Source organism: Lissotriton helveticus, chromosome 2_1, assembly GCF_964261635.1.
Source record: "Lissotriton helveticus chromosome 2_1, aLisHel1.1, whole genome shotgun sequence".
Lineage (NCBI taxonomy): Eukaryota > Metazoa > Chordata > Amphibia > Caudata > Salamandridae > Lissotriton > Lissotriton helveticus.
In genome coordinates, this window is record NC_136059.1 from 23,895,753 (window position 1) to 23,909,806 (window position 14,054).

The 14,054-nt window shown below is 49.4% G+C and overlaps 1 protein-coding gene across 3 annotated transcripts in view; it reads right to left on the reverse strand.

Annotated features, from left to right (window-relative positions):
* TLN1 (talin 1) overlaps nucleotides 1-14,054 on the reverse strand; it is a 750,278-nt gene that overhangs the window by 176,511 nt on the left and 559,713 nt on the right. For all 3 annotated transcript variants that reach the window (XM_078674421.1, XM_078674420.1, XM_078674419.1), the window contains 3 exons: nucleotides 3,775-3,914; nucleotides 1,502-1,595; nucleotides 226-315 (listed from right to left, as the gene is read on the reverse strand). In XM_078674421.1, coding sequence (XP_078530547.1) covers nucleotides 226-315; nucleotides 1,502-1,595; nucleotides 3,775-3,914 — 324 coding nt within the window. The remainder of the gene's footprint in view (nucleotides 1-225; nucleotides 316-1,501; nucleotides 1,596-3,774; nucleotides 3,915-14,054) is intronic.

Genomic DNA, 14,054 nt, shown 5'->3' on the forward strand with positions numbered 1-14,054 from the left:
TGTATAAAATGCTATGAACACAGTGTAAAAACAAGGCTAGAGCCAGGAAATAAACCACAAAACAAAAGGAGTATTTATAAAGAAAATACCAATGAAGGAAAGGACAGCAGAGAAGGTAAACTGTCAGATAAACCACAAGCAAACCAGGATGACAGTTGTCCGCCGCAAGCTGCAGGCAGCCATAAGAAATGATCCGTGGCACTGAAATGAAGATTCCCCGCTCACCTTGGAGTTCTCCATCACACTGTCCAGGCAGTCAAAGTAGGAAAGGTCACTGACGGCCTCGGTGGGGTTTTCTAGCATCTCGCGTACAGTCTGCAAGAAAGGAACATTGAAACAGAAACAGTCCACTTAAGAGACTCACAATTAGGCTTGGGCGGTAAACTCCGCTCCGCTTGCAGAGTTTTGCACGCTTCGCGGCGCTCGCGGAGTTCTGAAAAACTACGCTCAATGAAGCGAGGAAAATCAAATGCCAGACCGCTTCCCAGCGAGATTTCTCAATCGGAGTCGGTTGTACATGTGCATCTAATTCACACCATTTGCCATCGCAAGCGAATGGGCCAGGACTAACATCCAGTCACCTTCAACAGGGACATCATTTGAATGTTTTCCACCCCCTTTCCTCCAATGTTCTCCAGCTCAAGCTCCCTATGGAAGAGAGTCCCTCTGCCCATCGAACCCTTGGCTAGCCTCCTTGATTTACAATATAACTATCACCATCCATCAGCCTCAAAGCTAGCTCATTCACGCTCCAGATGAGGATCTATACTCACCACTGCTGGCCTCCATCGTGCCTCCAACAAGTGGAGTTCCCGCCTAGTCGCTGTCCATGGTGGCCCCCCAATAACCACAGTATCTGGAGATGGGGTCAGACCATTCCCACTCTATTGCTAGTGTACCATTGTCCACATCATCCATGTGGCTGAACTCCCACCCTTTGTCCTTGGCTGCCAGCTTCTGCCCTCCTACACTTCAAGGCGCCCCCTCATGGCACGCTTGCATCATTCCTGGCCCAGAGGACGCAGCCCCCTCCTACACTTCAAGGCGCCCCCTCATGGCACGCTTGCATCATTCCTGGCCCAGAGGACGCAGCCCCCTCCTCTCCAAAGATTATGAAGCTCCAGTAACTCTATTGATGCCGCTGTTCCAGAGTCACATGCAGGGGGTTCTTATTCCTCTCATCTTGAAGCTCGATACTCATGATCACTCTACAGAGACCTTCTGATCGCCCTCGAGTCTTAACAGACCTGCGTCTATCCTGATTATCAGACCTGGATCTGGCCCTCCAGGACCTACGCTAGACGCTGCTGCGCCAACGTGTAACACCGCTACATTCCCTTCATGGCTGGCATCCGCATGTCCCTCTGGCTTGTGTCAAACCAACTCTCCACTTCCATGAGTCTCAGCTTGGGTCACCAGGAGCTTCTCCTTTCCTTTCCGCCTACATGGCTGAGACTTGCGTTCTGCCCCCCTGCTCTCCCACAATGCGAGTCATCCTTACCTCTAGTTCCCGAAGTGCATTGTCGCACTCCTTCTGTCCTGGAGCCTGCTGTGTGCACATGGTGATGAGCTGGTTAATGCTGTCTGTCACAGCCCTGCAAAAAAACAGAAACCAGGTCAATGTCCCTTTCAATGCATAGCCCGATTGGACAGACTCCACTGCCCTGCACATGGAGACCGCGGCAGAGCCAGAGGCACAAGAGCATGCATTCAAGAGCCTGACCGAGAACAGAGCAAGACCACCACAGGGACGCAAGTCATGTCGTATGGAGGAGGCAGCAGGAATCATTTGCGCATGGCTGCGGCAAGGACCACTGGCTCTTCAGTCTGCTTGACATGTGACGGCACAGGAATGGATGCTACTTTTGTACTCTATGTTTTACTAGACATTAATGCCACATGATGTATTGTGATCCCCAAAACGGACAAACCCTCTTACTGTAGAAGAACTAACAGACTCTGTAGTACAAGCCTTGGCGTGAGGGACACAGTGTAGATAAAGGTATAGGACTATGCATCACAGAAGAGACTGCAGTACCAGAACGTAAAGCGTCCTCTAGGAAGTGTTAGTGCTGTACAACTTCCAAAACTCAGGCCTCACTCTTTACTACAAGGTGGGAAGATTGTGTCTGCCTCTGTGAAGGGTGTTATTTACTTTGTCACGTTGTATCTGAATTTGCAACCCCTACTCCTTCTTACAGTAAGTTTGGCCCCAAGAGACTAACATGCTCAGACTGAGTAACTTGTTCTTCAATTGGAAGAAGCAATAATGGGCAACAGTAGCGGAAAGAGGATCCTGCCCTATAGAACCCTCCCCGACGACCCCTAAACCCAAAGACACATCACAGGAGGGCTGTACTTCAGATCCAGAGTCACCTCACTGGCTACATTTCTTTCACTTTGGCATCTTTATGAACCCTCATGCCTACGAGACCCCTCCACCTCAGTGGGTCAACTTTGGAGAACCTGCATGGCCTGCAGGGCTGTCCTGATGCAGGTGAGGGCTGGAGCCAGCTCCATCGCTCACAACCACTGGCCAAAGGCGGATTCATGACCTCTTGTTACAACCAGATTGAGGGTTTACTCTTAATCCTGAACTGTCTTTTAGTCGACACTTTTGTAAGATCTCAAATGCAAACATCTTAGTTCCCTCTGATCTAAAACCAAGACCTTCTCTCATGTGTGGGGGGTGGTTATTTTGAGCACTGCCTCCTTTCATTTCAGCATTTTACCCCAGCACTCTTTGTGTGCTAGTTGCCCTGCACTTTAGGCCTTAGAGCCCATGAAGGGCCCTCCCTCGGGGTTCACCTGTTAACTGGTGTTGAGTTTAAACTCCCACTGAACTCCTAAGAGGCAGGGAGTGGGAGAGTTCACTTAGCAGGTGTTTGCTTTAGCGACACAGGGTTTGCAGCTACTCAATTGTGGACTTTTCTTTCACTTGATATTCACATGATCCTAAACTTTATGCATTTGTGGCTGGTTCGGAATCTGCATCTTTTGACAATAAGTAAAACCATGACTATCAGACTTGAAATGTGCCTATATGGAACAAACAACGTTATATCCTGTGCAGATCTACTGGAATGATGCAATACTGCGGCTGTGCTGTGTTCTGCATATTTATGGATTTGCCGCAGTTCCAGCATCTGCTGCACAATCTGTAGATTTCACAGGAAAATGTTTCTAGCTCAAAGAGATCAAAAGTTACTAAGAACGTAGTGCCATGCTGCTGCACCGGGGAAAGCCCTCTCAAAGGTTGCCTGGTCTCCTTTCGGTTGCTTTCTGCTGTATTTGAGTGGGCGCTGAGGTGGCACATGTGCTCTATTTCCAAACAGAGACGCCTCACTGTAAAGACCATGGAGGCCGCGGCAGCAGACGTCTGACAAGGGATTTATTCTCAGAGGTATTGCAGCTTCACCTTTTTACTTCACAACTCCATGCTCCCACGGTGTTTGTTGTTCACTGCCTTAAGCCCATTAACCACAAGATGGAATTAGAGCTTCTCTAGACCAGTCTGGCCCCTCTGCAGCTTCTACCCCATCTACCCTATATCAGGAGGCGTTAAAGAGATCATAATGGTGCTGCAACCGCCCTAACATTGTGGGCGCCCCTGTATCATACTCACAGCTGTGTATCGCCATCACCCTAAGTGGCAAGTGTTGGTGGTACCGCACCCCCCTTCTGATGTGCCCAGACTCCTCACCCCCACCACAATACCAATATTCAGGCAGGTTTACGCCCCCTAGATCTGCTTGGCCTGTGCCAATCTCATACCGTGCAGCAGCTGCAAGGGCGTTCTTCAGGTTGGGAGCAGAGGGGTCGGCAGACAAGGACTTGGCCGCGAGGAGCAGCTTGCTGGATGACATGGAGATGCTTTTCAGGTTGGAGACCACCTTCGACTGGTCCTCTTTGTTCTGAAATCAACCAAAAGCTGCATTCAGTGCGTGAGATGGAGCACTAGCATGTGAATCCACACGCTCAGGCAAAGACACTCTTTACAAAATATATTTTAACACATTCTCCTAACTGAACAACATACACAGTGCTATAATAAAATGAGACCTCTCACTGCAACATTTTATATTATTCTTAACACTATTAGGAACCCAATTTTAAAAACTCCTGGTCGCTCTGGCTCTTCTAGGATGAACCTCCACTCTCCTTCCTCCTTCGACTCCCTGCCTCGCTTTTATTCTCTTCTGTGTCCTTCTCTCTGCTTGAATCCGCCTTCGAAGCTCAAGGCACTGCCCGCACCTCCGCACCTCCACTGCTTGCCATGTCAGGATTCTTAAATGGTTCGCTGGTCTAAGCTTGGTTTGTAAGTGCATCTGCAGGCCGGCGTCCTCTTTATTTTGATCTTTCAGAGCTGTACAATAATATTCCTTTCCCAACTCGAGCTGGTAGGTCCCTCAATCTTCGTTGTTAAGATCTTGTTTCTGCTCTCTTTCGCAGACTATCATTCTTTTTGCTCTCTTGAGGGTCACCTACTCTCCAACACCTGCTTTTTTGATCACTGTGCCTATATTTTTTGACGCCTTGTAGGCTCCTTTATTTCTTTTACATATTTGTAATTATAGGCAGCCTTGTAGTAAAGCAAGAGTTACTTATCTCCGGTGAAGCTCTTTCCGATGGAATCTCTACCTGCAGATTCCTCACCGTTTTAATATCCCAGGCATCAGACCGACTCCGGAAACTTTTCAATAGTCTAGGAAGCCTCTTGTTTGTTTTAGTATGATGAGGAGTGGGAAAGAAAACAGGTAGGGTCGTGAGTCCCTTGCTCACTTTGCCACTGGAGTCAAGCTAGCCTGGCTGATGACGTCTGATTAGCCAGAAACCGGTCCTCGGAAGCTTGTTTCCTGTCCAGGGAAGGCATGGCTTGGCAGTTCGGGCTGGACTGTTCCCATGAGGCACAGGGTCAGACTGATTTGCATATAGCTGAACTGAGGTGGCAAAGTGAGCAAAAGAACGATGATGGATTCAACCCAGATCTGTGACTGTGGGTGTCTGAAAAGTTTCAGTGCTCCGTCCATCATCTCCTTCTATTTGCAGGGTGATAGACTCCCCCATATGAAGGGCGTGACCACTGGGGGCAGGATAGCAGAGCTGAATCCAAGAGCTACCTTGTCAGGGAGAAAGGAAGTGAAGGGGGGTACAACTCTCAGCACTTCCAACTCATTGACACATCTCACAGATGTAATGACTAGAAGAAAAACCGGTTGTAGGAAGTATAATGTTACGTAAGTAAGTATCTGTTCTCGGCATGTAGAGCTGTAGATTCACCTGCTTTGCATGCTCTTGCCTTGAAGTGTTGGGTCCAGATGTTTGCAAGTTGTTTTTCTTCGACAAAGTCTTTCCTAGTCACGAGGTAAGGTGACTCCTCCTTTCGGTGATAGTGCACATGGGCATCGACTCCATTGTTACATTGGTTTCTCACAAGAGGGTGAGAATGGCGTAAGTAAGAGTAGTATAGAGATGTCCAGGTTTTCTTTTAGGTGTGGTATGGTCGGGAGGAAGCGTGGCTAAGTCACTGCTTATTAGGGGAAGGGGAGTTACAGGTGTTTTGCCCTTACCCCTACCTTTAGAGTTGCTTCCTCTATAACCTTCTCGAGAAAAGCCTCTTGAGGGAGAGGACTGGTTATTACCCTTGAAGGCAGAGGCATTTTGGTCTGAGGGTGTGGTTTTGGACCCGCTCGGTAAAAGGAACGACAAAAGGAGTCTCTGTTTAAGGGGAGATGGAACGCTCCCATGGATTTGGCCACTTCAGTGTCCTTTTTCATTTTTCATTTTTTCTAACACCCGATCGACCTCATGGCCAAAAAGATGTTTCTTTTCAAATGGTGTGTTTAGAATGAATTGTTAGACCTTGGGCTTAAACCCGGAGATCCTTAACCAAGCGTGTCAACTAAGCAAAATGCCAGTGTTGACCTCTCTAGCCGCAGTATCAGCAGCATCTAGAGAACACCTCATGGAAGAATTGGAAATGAGCTTTCCGTTATTTACCAAATCTTGTGCTCTTGTTTTATTCTCATCTGGGAGATATGGAAGCAATTGCTCCATTTCATCCCACGGTGCCCGGTCATACCTGGCAAAAAGGACCTGGGTGTTTGTGATGCACCTGTGATTGGCGGCTTGAGCAGCTATGCGCTTAGAGAAGCGTCTATTAACTTAGACTCTGGTGAGGAGCGTCCCCTGATGTTTGGGAATCAGCCCACTTACGAGCATTAGACACTACCAGTGAATCTTATGGCAACTGGCCCTTTATAAATACAGGATCTGTTGGGGAGGCCTTATGCTTCTTGCATAGTGGCGGGGGATTTTAACATCCGGATGGATGATCCGTCTGACCCCGCTGCTATAAAGCTTTCGGAGGCCATGACTCCGCTGGGTCTTACCCCTCATTTGCAGGGGCCGACTCATGCTAAGGGGCATACTCTTGACCAGGTCTTTTCTACCTCCCCTTTGGTGGTGAAAGAGATTCTCCCGGTCTTGTGGTCGGATCACTGGCTTGCCAAATTTGTAATCATTGGCATCGTCAGGTCGTCTGTCCCTGTCCCACAGCAACGGGGACGAGCCTTTAGAGCATTTAGCAGAGTGACCCCTGAGATGCTGGCTCAGGCTGCTTCGATTCACCCCTGTCCTCTTTCAGGTGAGCTGGAGAGGGATTTGGAGGCCCTGCAAGAATGGCTTACGGAGAGGCTTAATGACCTGGCTCCAATGTTGCCCCCCCGCCTGACATCAAAGCGGGTTTCGGCCCCTTGGTTTACGACTGCACTGTGGGCTACGCGGCAGCAGTGCAAGGTAGCCGAAAGGGCCTGGCGGGCACACTATGACAGCATGGACAGGGCTGCCTACAAGGCTGTGGTTAAGGCCTACCACCGGGACATCCGCCTCGAAAAGAAAGCCTATCTTGCGGGGAGAATTGAAGCGGCCTCGAACTCCAGTAAGGAGATTTTTACCATTGTTCGAGAATTCATTTCCCCTCGGACTATCGCATCGGAAGAGGTGCCCTCAGAATCCTGGGCGGCGGATCTTGCTTGCTTCTTTACAAGCAAGATTAAACTCATCCAGGACTCTTTTCCATCTGGAGTACCTGTCAGGCCGCCGATATCCGAGGTTGGTATGTCTCCTCCTGTCGTGCAGGGCGCTATATTGGCCGAGTTTCCATCTCTGCCAGCCTCCGCCTCTTTAGCGCTTATGGGCAATTTAAAATCCGGGTCTCCGCTTGACCCCTGCCCAGCTAAGCTCTTGGGTAAATTGGCGGAGGTGGTCAATCCACTGGCGCACCCTCTTCTCAACCTTTCGTTGAGTCAGGGAGTGGTTCCGCCAGTGTGGAAGCAGGCAATGGTCATTCCGCTGCTTAAAAAGCTGGGGCTTGACCCGAAGGTTCCAGCTAATTACAGGCCAATTTCGCTGCTGCCGGCTCTTGTAAAAATCTTGGAGAAGCACGTTCAGTCGGTGCTCTCCAATTTTCTGGAGTCCCATGAGATCTTACATGACTCCCAGTCGGGCTTCCGTTCAAATCGTAGCACCGAGACCGCGCTCCTTGAGGTTTCTGAAACCATCAAAGGGGTGCTGGATACCGGGGGCAAAGTCATGCTGGTGTTGTTGGATTTGTCGGCGTCTTTTGACACCGTCCCCCATGATGGCCTGCTCGCAAGACTCTTTGAGATTGGTCTTCGGGGGACGGTGCTCAGATGGTTTTCGTCTTTTCTAGCCGGCCGCCGGCAAACGGTCTGGACATCACCGGACACCGCTGTGATGCCGCCTTTGGGAGTCGGGGTCCCTCAGGGCTCTATATTGAGCCCGACCCTTTTTAACATCTTTATGACCCCCTTTGGCGGCGGTGGCGGAGTCATTTGGTGCCCGGATCATGTCGTATGCCGACGACACCCAGCTCCTTTTCTCTTGTGAGAGAGGGGCTGACTTTGATGGGGAGAGTATCCGGAATTGCCTTGGGGCGGTGTTCACATGGTTCCAACTGAACAGCCTCAAGTGCAATTCCGACAAATCTGAGGTACTCTTCTTCGGGTGCGATACGGAGCCTAGCTGGCAGGCCTGGTGGCCCATCGACATGTTCCCTCCGTCCGGTTCTTCCCCCATGGCTAAAAACTTGGGGGTTAAGATGGACAAGGGGCTGACGATGAAAGCCCAGATCTTGGGGGTGACCGGCACCTGCTTCGGCCTTTTAAAAATGTTGCGGAGGTTTTTGCCTCTCTTGTCAGAGGAGCACAGGAGGCTGACTGTGCAGGCTCTGATAGGCTCCAGGTTGGATTATGCCAACATTCTTTACCTGGGCCTACCAGAGTACCTGTTGCAGCGGCTTCAAGTTGCGCAGAATGCGGCAGCCAGAGCCATTTTTGGTCTAAATAGACGCACCAGCGTCACCGGGCTATTGGTGACGCTGCACTGGCTACCCATCCGCAAACGGATCGCCTTTAAGGCTATGACTTTGGCCTACAAGGCGCTCCATGCCGTGGGAGCAAAGCATCTCCAAAAGAGACTGGCCTTTTACCACCGGCTCGTTCGCTGAGGTCTGAATCTCTACTTTTGGCGGCTGTCCCTCGTGTTAAGAGAGCTCGCCTGGGCGGCCGATCTTTCAGTCTGTTGGCTCCACAGATGTGGAATTCGCTTCCGCTCCCACTTCGGGGGGCTACTACTCTCCTTGATTTTAGAAGAGGTCTCAAAACTTGGCTGTTTACCCAGTAGGTTCCCTAGCAGTCCCTCTTTTTTGTCTGTTTGCTTTTTACTCTTTTTAACTGTGTTATGTTACTCTGAATTAATTCTCCTTACCTAAAGCGCCGGGACACTCTTTTTGAGTAACCGTTGCGCTATACAAAAGAATAAATAACATAACATAACATAACATAAACCCTGGGAGTCAAGATGCGTGTTCGCACGGGGTCTTTAACCCGTTCCGTGCTGAGGACAGTCCACGTCCGTCCCACGTGACGGTGGGCGTGTGTGGTCGGCGGCCGGGGGCCGTTCGAATACCGCCCACTGATTAAAACTCCTGCACCACGGTCAACGGGTAAAGCGTCAGTTAGCGTGTCTTATCATGCCCTCAAGCATAGGAAGTGTTTGTGACGACCTATGTGTGGATCCTAAAGTCTCAAACAAAAAAATCCTCCTCTAATGACTCTCTGTGCAGGGGCACCCCATGATATTGTGCAGCCCTGGCAATGAGCTCCTGGAGGGATACATTGTCGTCTGGTGGAGATGACTTGGCTGGGTAACGGTCTGGGTTATTATCTGCTGGAAGATCAATTGTGTAATCCGTCCATGGATCTACTGGTAAATGTGCACCCTCATCATCAATATCGTCATCATCATGGTGAGATTGTGGAGAATACGGAGGTGTGATTTGGTTCAGAAGATTTTGGCTCCCAAGGTTGTTTCATTTTCAGCACGGAGGGCTTTGGCTCCGAGCTGGATTAGTGTTTAGAACCGGAGGGTTTCGGTTCCGGTGAGGATTTTTGCTGACTCTGTACCGAGCCAGAAGGCTTGACGGGGTGTTTCGGAGCCGGGCCTGGAGGCGGGGCGTCAGAAACGTCATCTCAGTGGTGAGGTGTGGCTCACTGGTTAGAGGCGGCAGACCTGTAAGCAGAGAACGGCCCGGGACCAGGGTTCAATTCCCGACGCGGCAGGGTCTTGGACCAGGGTCAACGGACTCGATAATTCTCGCCTCGATGCCTACTCTAACCAGGGAACACACTCGGCAACTCTGGGCATTAAGCTTGCCTCATCTCTACAACGGCCCCCCACAGACGCCGGGGATGCCTGGTTTCACCCTGGAGATACCCAGAAAGGGACAATCTCACAGGGAAAACCAGGACGGGTTCCCCAGCGGTCTACAGTACCAGGACACTCGGGTAGAGTAACAGTGCGCTTTACAAGTATCCCACATTTACATTTACAGTGTTGACCTTGGCCAGAAGGCAGAGGTGGTGCGAAAGCCTTACGTTTTCTGTGGATGAGTTGGTGGGGCAAGGGGTCTTCCGTACTCATGTCACCTGGTCCCTTCGGCAGTTCTTCGGCATCTGGTTCTATCTCAAGCTCTGAATCTGAGTCCTGCACAGAGAAGGCTTCTTCCTCCTCTGCCGCTGAGGCACCAACATCTTCTTGACCGGAATTTTCCTCAAAGATGTCCGGTGTGTCTTCGATGTTTTGACGCTGCATGTCTCAATTTATTTTATTTTATTTATTTTGAAAGTTTTATATAGCGCGAACAAGATCTTTGCAGATATCAGAGCGCTTCACAAAGCAGGGAATACCAACGAGAGAGTGAATAACAGGTCATTAGGTATATCAAAATTATAGGTAGTAAGTGAGATGGATAGGTACATGAGGGAGCATAGTAGCACAGGTAAATCAATACTGCAAGTAGATAGTCAGGTAAGTGAATCAACAATACAGGTGAAACACAGTCTTAGGGATCGCGCAGAATGATACAGATTGGTGCAGAGACTTTTACAGATCCACGTTAATAATTCAAGTGTATTTGGCCATGAGAATAGCTTTTACTTCTTTCTTAAAAAGTGTGACGGAGGAGATGAGCCTGGTTTCAGGAGGGAGTGAGTTCCAGATCCTGGGTGCCATTCCTGAGAAAGAACGTTTATAAGTTTTTTCCTTCCGGAATCTTCGAGGTTTTAGCAGAAGATTGTTTGTGCCTCTAGTGTATCTAGAGCCGCCAGAGATTGACAGCTTCTGAGTGAGGTATCCGGGGGAGCTCAGGTGTACAGCCTTGTGTGTTATGCAGGCGATTTTCAGATAAATTCTGGCTTCAAAAGGCAGCCAGTTCAGGGATTTCAAGTCAGGGGTGATATGCGAGTGTTTTTTTGACCCAGTGATGAGTCTCGCTGCAGCGTTTAGAGAGGCTCTTAGGGGAGCAGTGGTGGTTAACGGGAGACCGCAGAGGGCGATGCTGCCGTATTCAATTCTCGGGATTACTAGTGCTTGTACTGCAGTTTGGAAGTCTTTGGCTGGTAGGAAGGGTTTAAGTTTCCTCAGGGTATTGATTTGGAAGTTCGCTCCCTTAGTAGCCTTGCTGATATGATGCTGCATGTTGAGATTGGAGTCGAGAGTTATGCCTAGAGATTTTGCTGAGTCCACGATGGTGGGTAGGACATTGAGTGCAGTTAGCTGTTTAAGCCAGGTTTGAGTGGTAGAGATCTTCGCGGGAGGCGAGATCAGAAGGAACTCTGTTTTCAGAGCATTGAGTTTGAGATGATTATCGGCAAGCCAGGATTGGGTGCTTCTGATCGTTGAGTTCAGGAGTAAAATGTCATTGGGAGATTGTAGTTTGAGATATTATTGGGTGTCATCTGCGTACATGTGAAAAAGTACATTGGATGCTTGCAGCAAGGTAGTGAGGGGTTCCATAACTAGGTTGAACAAAGTTGGTGATAGGGAGGATCCTTGGGGGACACCTAACGAAACAGGTATTGGCGAGGACATCAGGTTGTTCATCTTGAATTTCTGCGACCTGTTGTGTAAGAAGGAGGTGAACCACTTGAGGACCGTTCCAGATAGACCCATTCTTGAGTTCAAAAGTTCGAGTAAATTCGCATGTTTGACAGTGTCGAATGCTGATGAGAGATCAAGAAGGATGAGGAGGCAGGTATCATTTTGATCTAGCATTTGTAGGGCGTCGTCAATTATGTGAGTCATAGCAGTTTCAGTACTGTGTCCTGCTCGGAAGCCTGATTGATGAGCGTTGAGGAGATCAAACTGATCAATGTGTTTAGTCAGCTGTAGTTGTGCGCATTTTTCCAATAGTTTGGCGAGAGTGGGAATATTGGTAATGGGGCGGTAGTTGTTAAGGTCGGATGGGTCCGCCGTAGGTTTCTTTAGTAAAGGTGTGACTTGTCCAACTTTGAGGGAGTCTGGGATGGATCCTTGTTGGAGCAAGCTGTTGATAATTTTAGTCCACAGTGGAAGGAGCCATGGGGTGAAGTCTTTGACAGCGTTGGCAGGGAGGGGATCCGTGAGGTGATTGGACGGTTTCAAGGTGCTGAGCAGTTTGCCTATTTCTTCTTCGGAGTAGGTGTCAAAGGATGACCATGTAGCATTGTTTTTTAGTTCGGTGGGTGTTATGCAGTTGGGTGTGGTGTAGAGGCTTGCGTCAGTGCGGAGATCACTCTTTATGTTGTCAGTTTTTTGGGTAAAGAAAGCGGCGAAGTCTTCACAGGAGGGTGCTTTGCCCAAAGTACTGAGAGGTTGGGGTTGTTCCTTGGCTTGTGTTCTGATTAGCTGAAACAGTTTTCTCGGACGGTTTTTTGCTTGGTCGAGCTGGAGGCTGAAGAAGTTTGCTTTTGAGCGCTTCATTTTCCTGAAGTAGGCGTTTCTCTTTTTCTTCAGGGTTTTCAGGTGTAGTGCGGAGGGAGCTGTTCTCCAGGTGCGCTCTGCCATTCGCATGGCTCGTCTATCTTAATTGAGACTCCCGTCGTACCATGGATTGGAGATTTTAGCGGAGACTCTTTTTAGCTGCATGGGAGCAGCCTCATTAATTATTGAGGTCATGGCGTTGAGATAGTGGTCAGTCAAGGATTGGACATCTGTAGCGCCCGTAGGAGGGAGCAGGAGGTCGCGGCTGTTCGGGGGTAGGGAGTATGGGTTGAGTTTTTTCAGGTCTCTTTTCCATATTTTAGGTTCGGAGGATTGAGTCATGTTGAGTTTGACTTTTTCATTGATGAAGAATGTGACGATATGATGGTCTGACCAGTCACAAGGTCGGATAGACTCAAGTTGAATAGCGTCCTCTTTGGCGATAAGGTCGAGGATAGAACCTTTCTCATGGGTCGGGCTGTTGCATAATTGTGTGAGGTCCAGGGCGTTAAGGACATTTTTAAGACTATTTACCACTGGATCATTGTGATCGTTCCAGTGGAGGTTGAAGTCACCAAGGTATATTTGGGTGTGCTGTCGTCCGGCGTTAGTTGAAATCATGTCCATAATTTGTTGGGCGAAGGTGAGGTTGTCTCTGGGTGGGTGGTAAATGCCGTGTAGAGAGCATATCGGTTTGCCCTCACTGATAATATCGAGGCAGATGTATTCGCAGGAAGTTGAGGAGGGCAGGGGAGGTGCGGAGACTTTCAGGACAGAAAGGTTGTTCCTGTACATGCATGCAATTCCACCACCTATCTTGCCAGACCTGTCAAGCCTAATGATGTGGTAGTTGGGGGGAACCAGAATGTCCATTATAGGTGTAGAGGATTCGGTTAGCCAGGTTTCAGTCAAGATGATTAGGTCAAGGTCCAATGCTAGGATGAGATCGGCGATGGCGGAGGAGTGTCTAGAAGCCGATCTGCAGTTGAGGAGAGTGCATTTGAGACGAGGTGTGTCAGGGGAGGTAGAGGGTACTAGAGAGAGGGGGACTTTTCTAAGGTTGTTCGGGATGGATATTCTGTTGTTTAGTGTGGAGGGTCTACGGGGATTTGAGTGTATCGTGGGAATGGGGAGGTGCGTGGCGGTTGTGTGGATTAGGGGAGCTGGGTCGTAGGAGCGGAGGAGGGTGAGAGTGTCGAAATCCGAGAGAGGTCAATGTTGAGCCAGACGATCGCGAAGAGTTTTCTTCGATTGAAACGATCTGCAAGCGTCACAGTCTTCTCTGTACTCTGGAGACAAGCACACATTACACACTTTGTGTGAGTCAGTGCGCGGATACTTCGCGTGGCACTGAGGGCAAAATCTGAATGTGTCTGTTCCATCGACAGAGAGCTGACCTGACACAGTTAGGCCCGAACGCTGTCCACAAAGCTTTTAGATCGAAAAGTAGATGCCGTAGACTGAATGCGGAGAAGTGGGAAATGCGTATGAAACAATACTGTCGAGGGTAGAGAGGATTGCGCGTCGAGGGGAACTGAAGAACGGTTTTGAACCGGAGCGCCGCAATACACGTCCGAACCCGATGGCGGAAAAATACAATCTAACAATGGAGTCGATGACCATGCGCACTACCACCGAAAGGAAGAAAAACAACTTGCAAGCACGCGGACCCAACACTAGATGGCAGGAGTATGTAAAGCATTTGTATATACAGCATACATGCCTCAAAC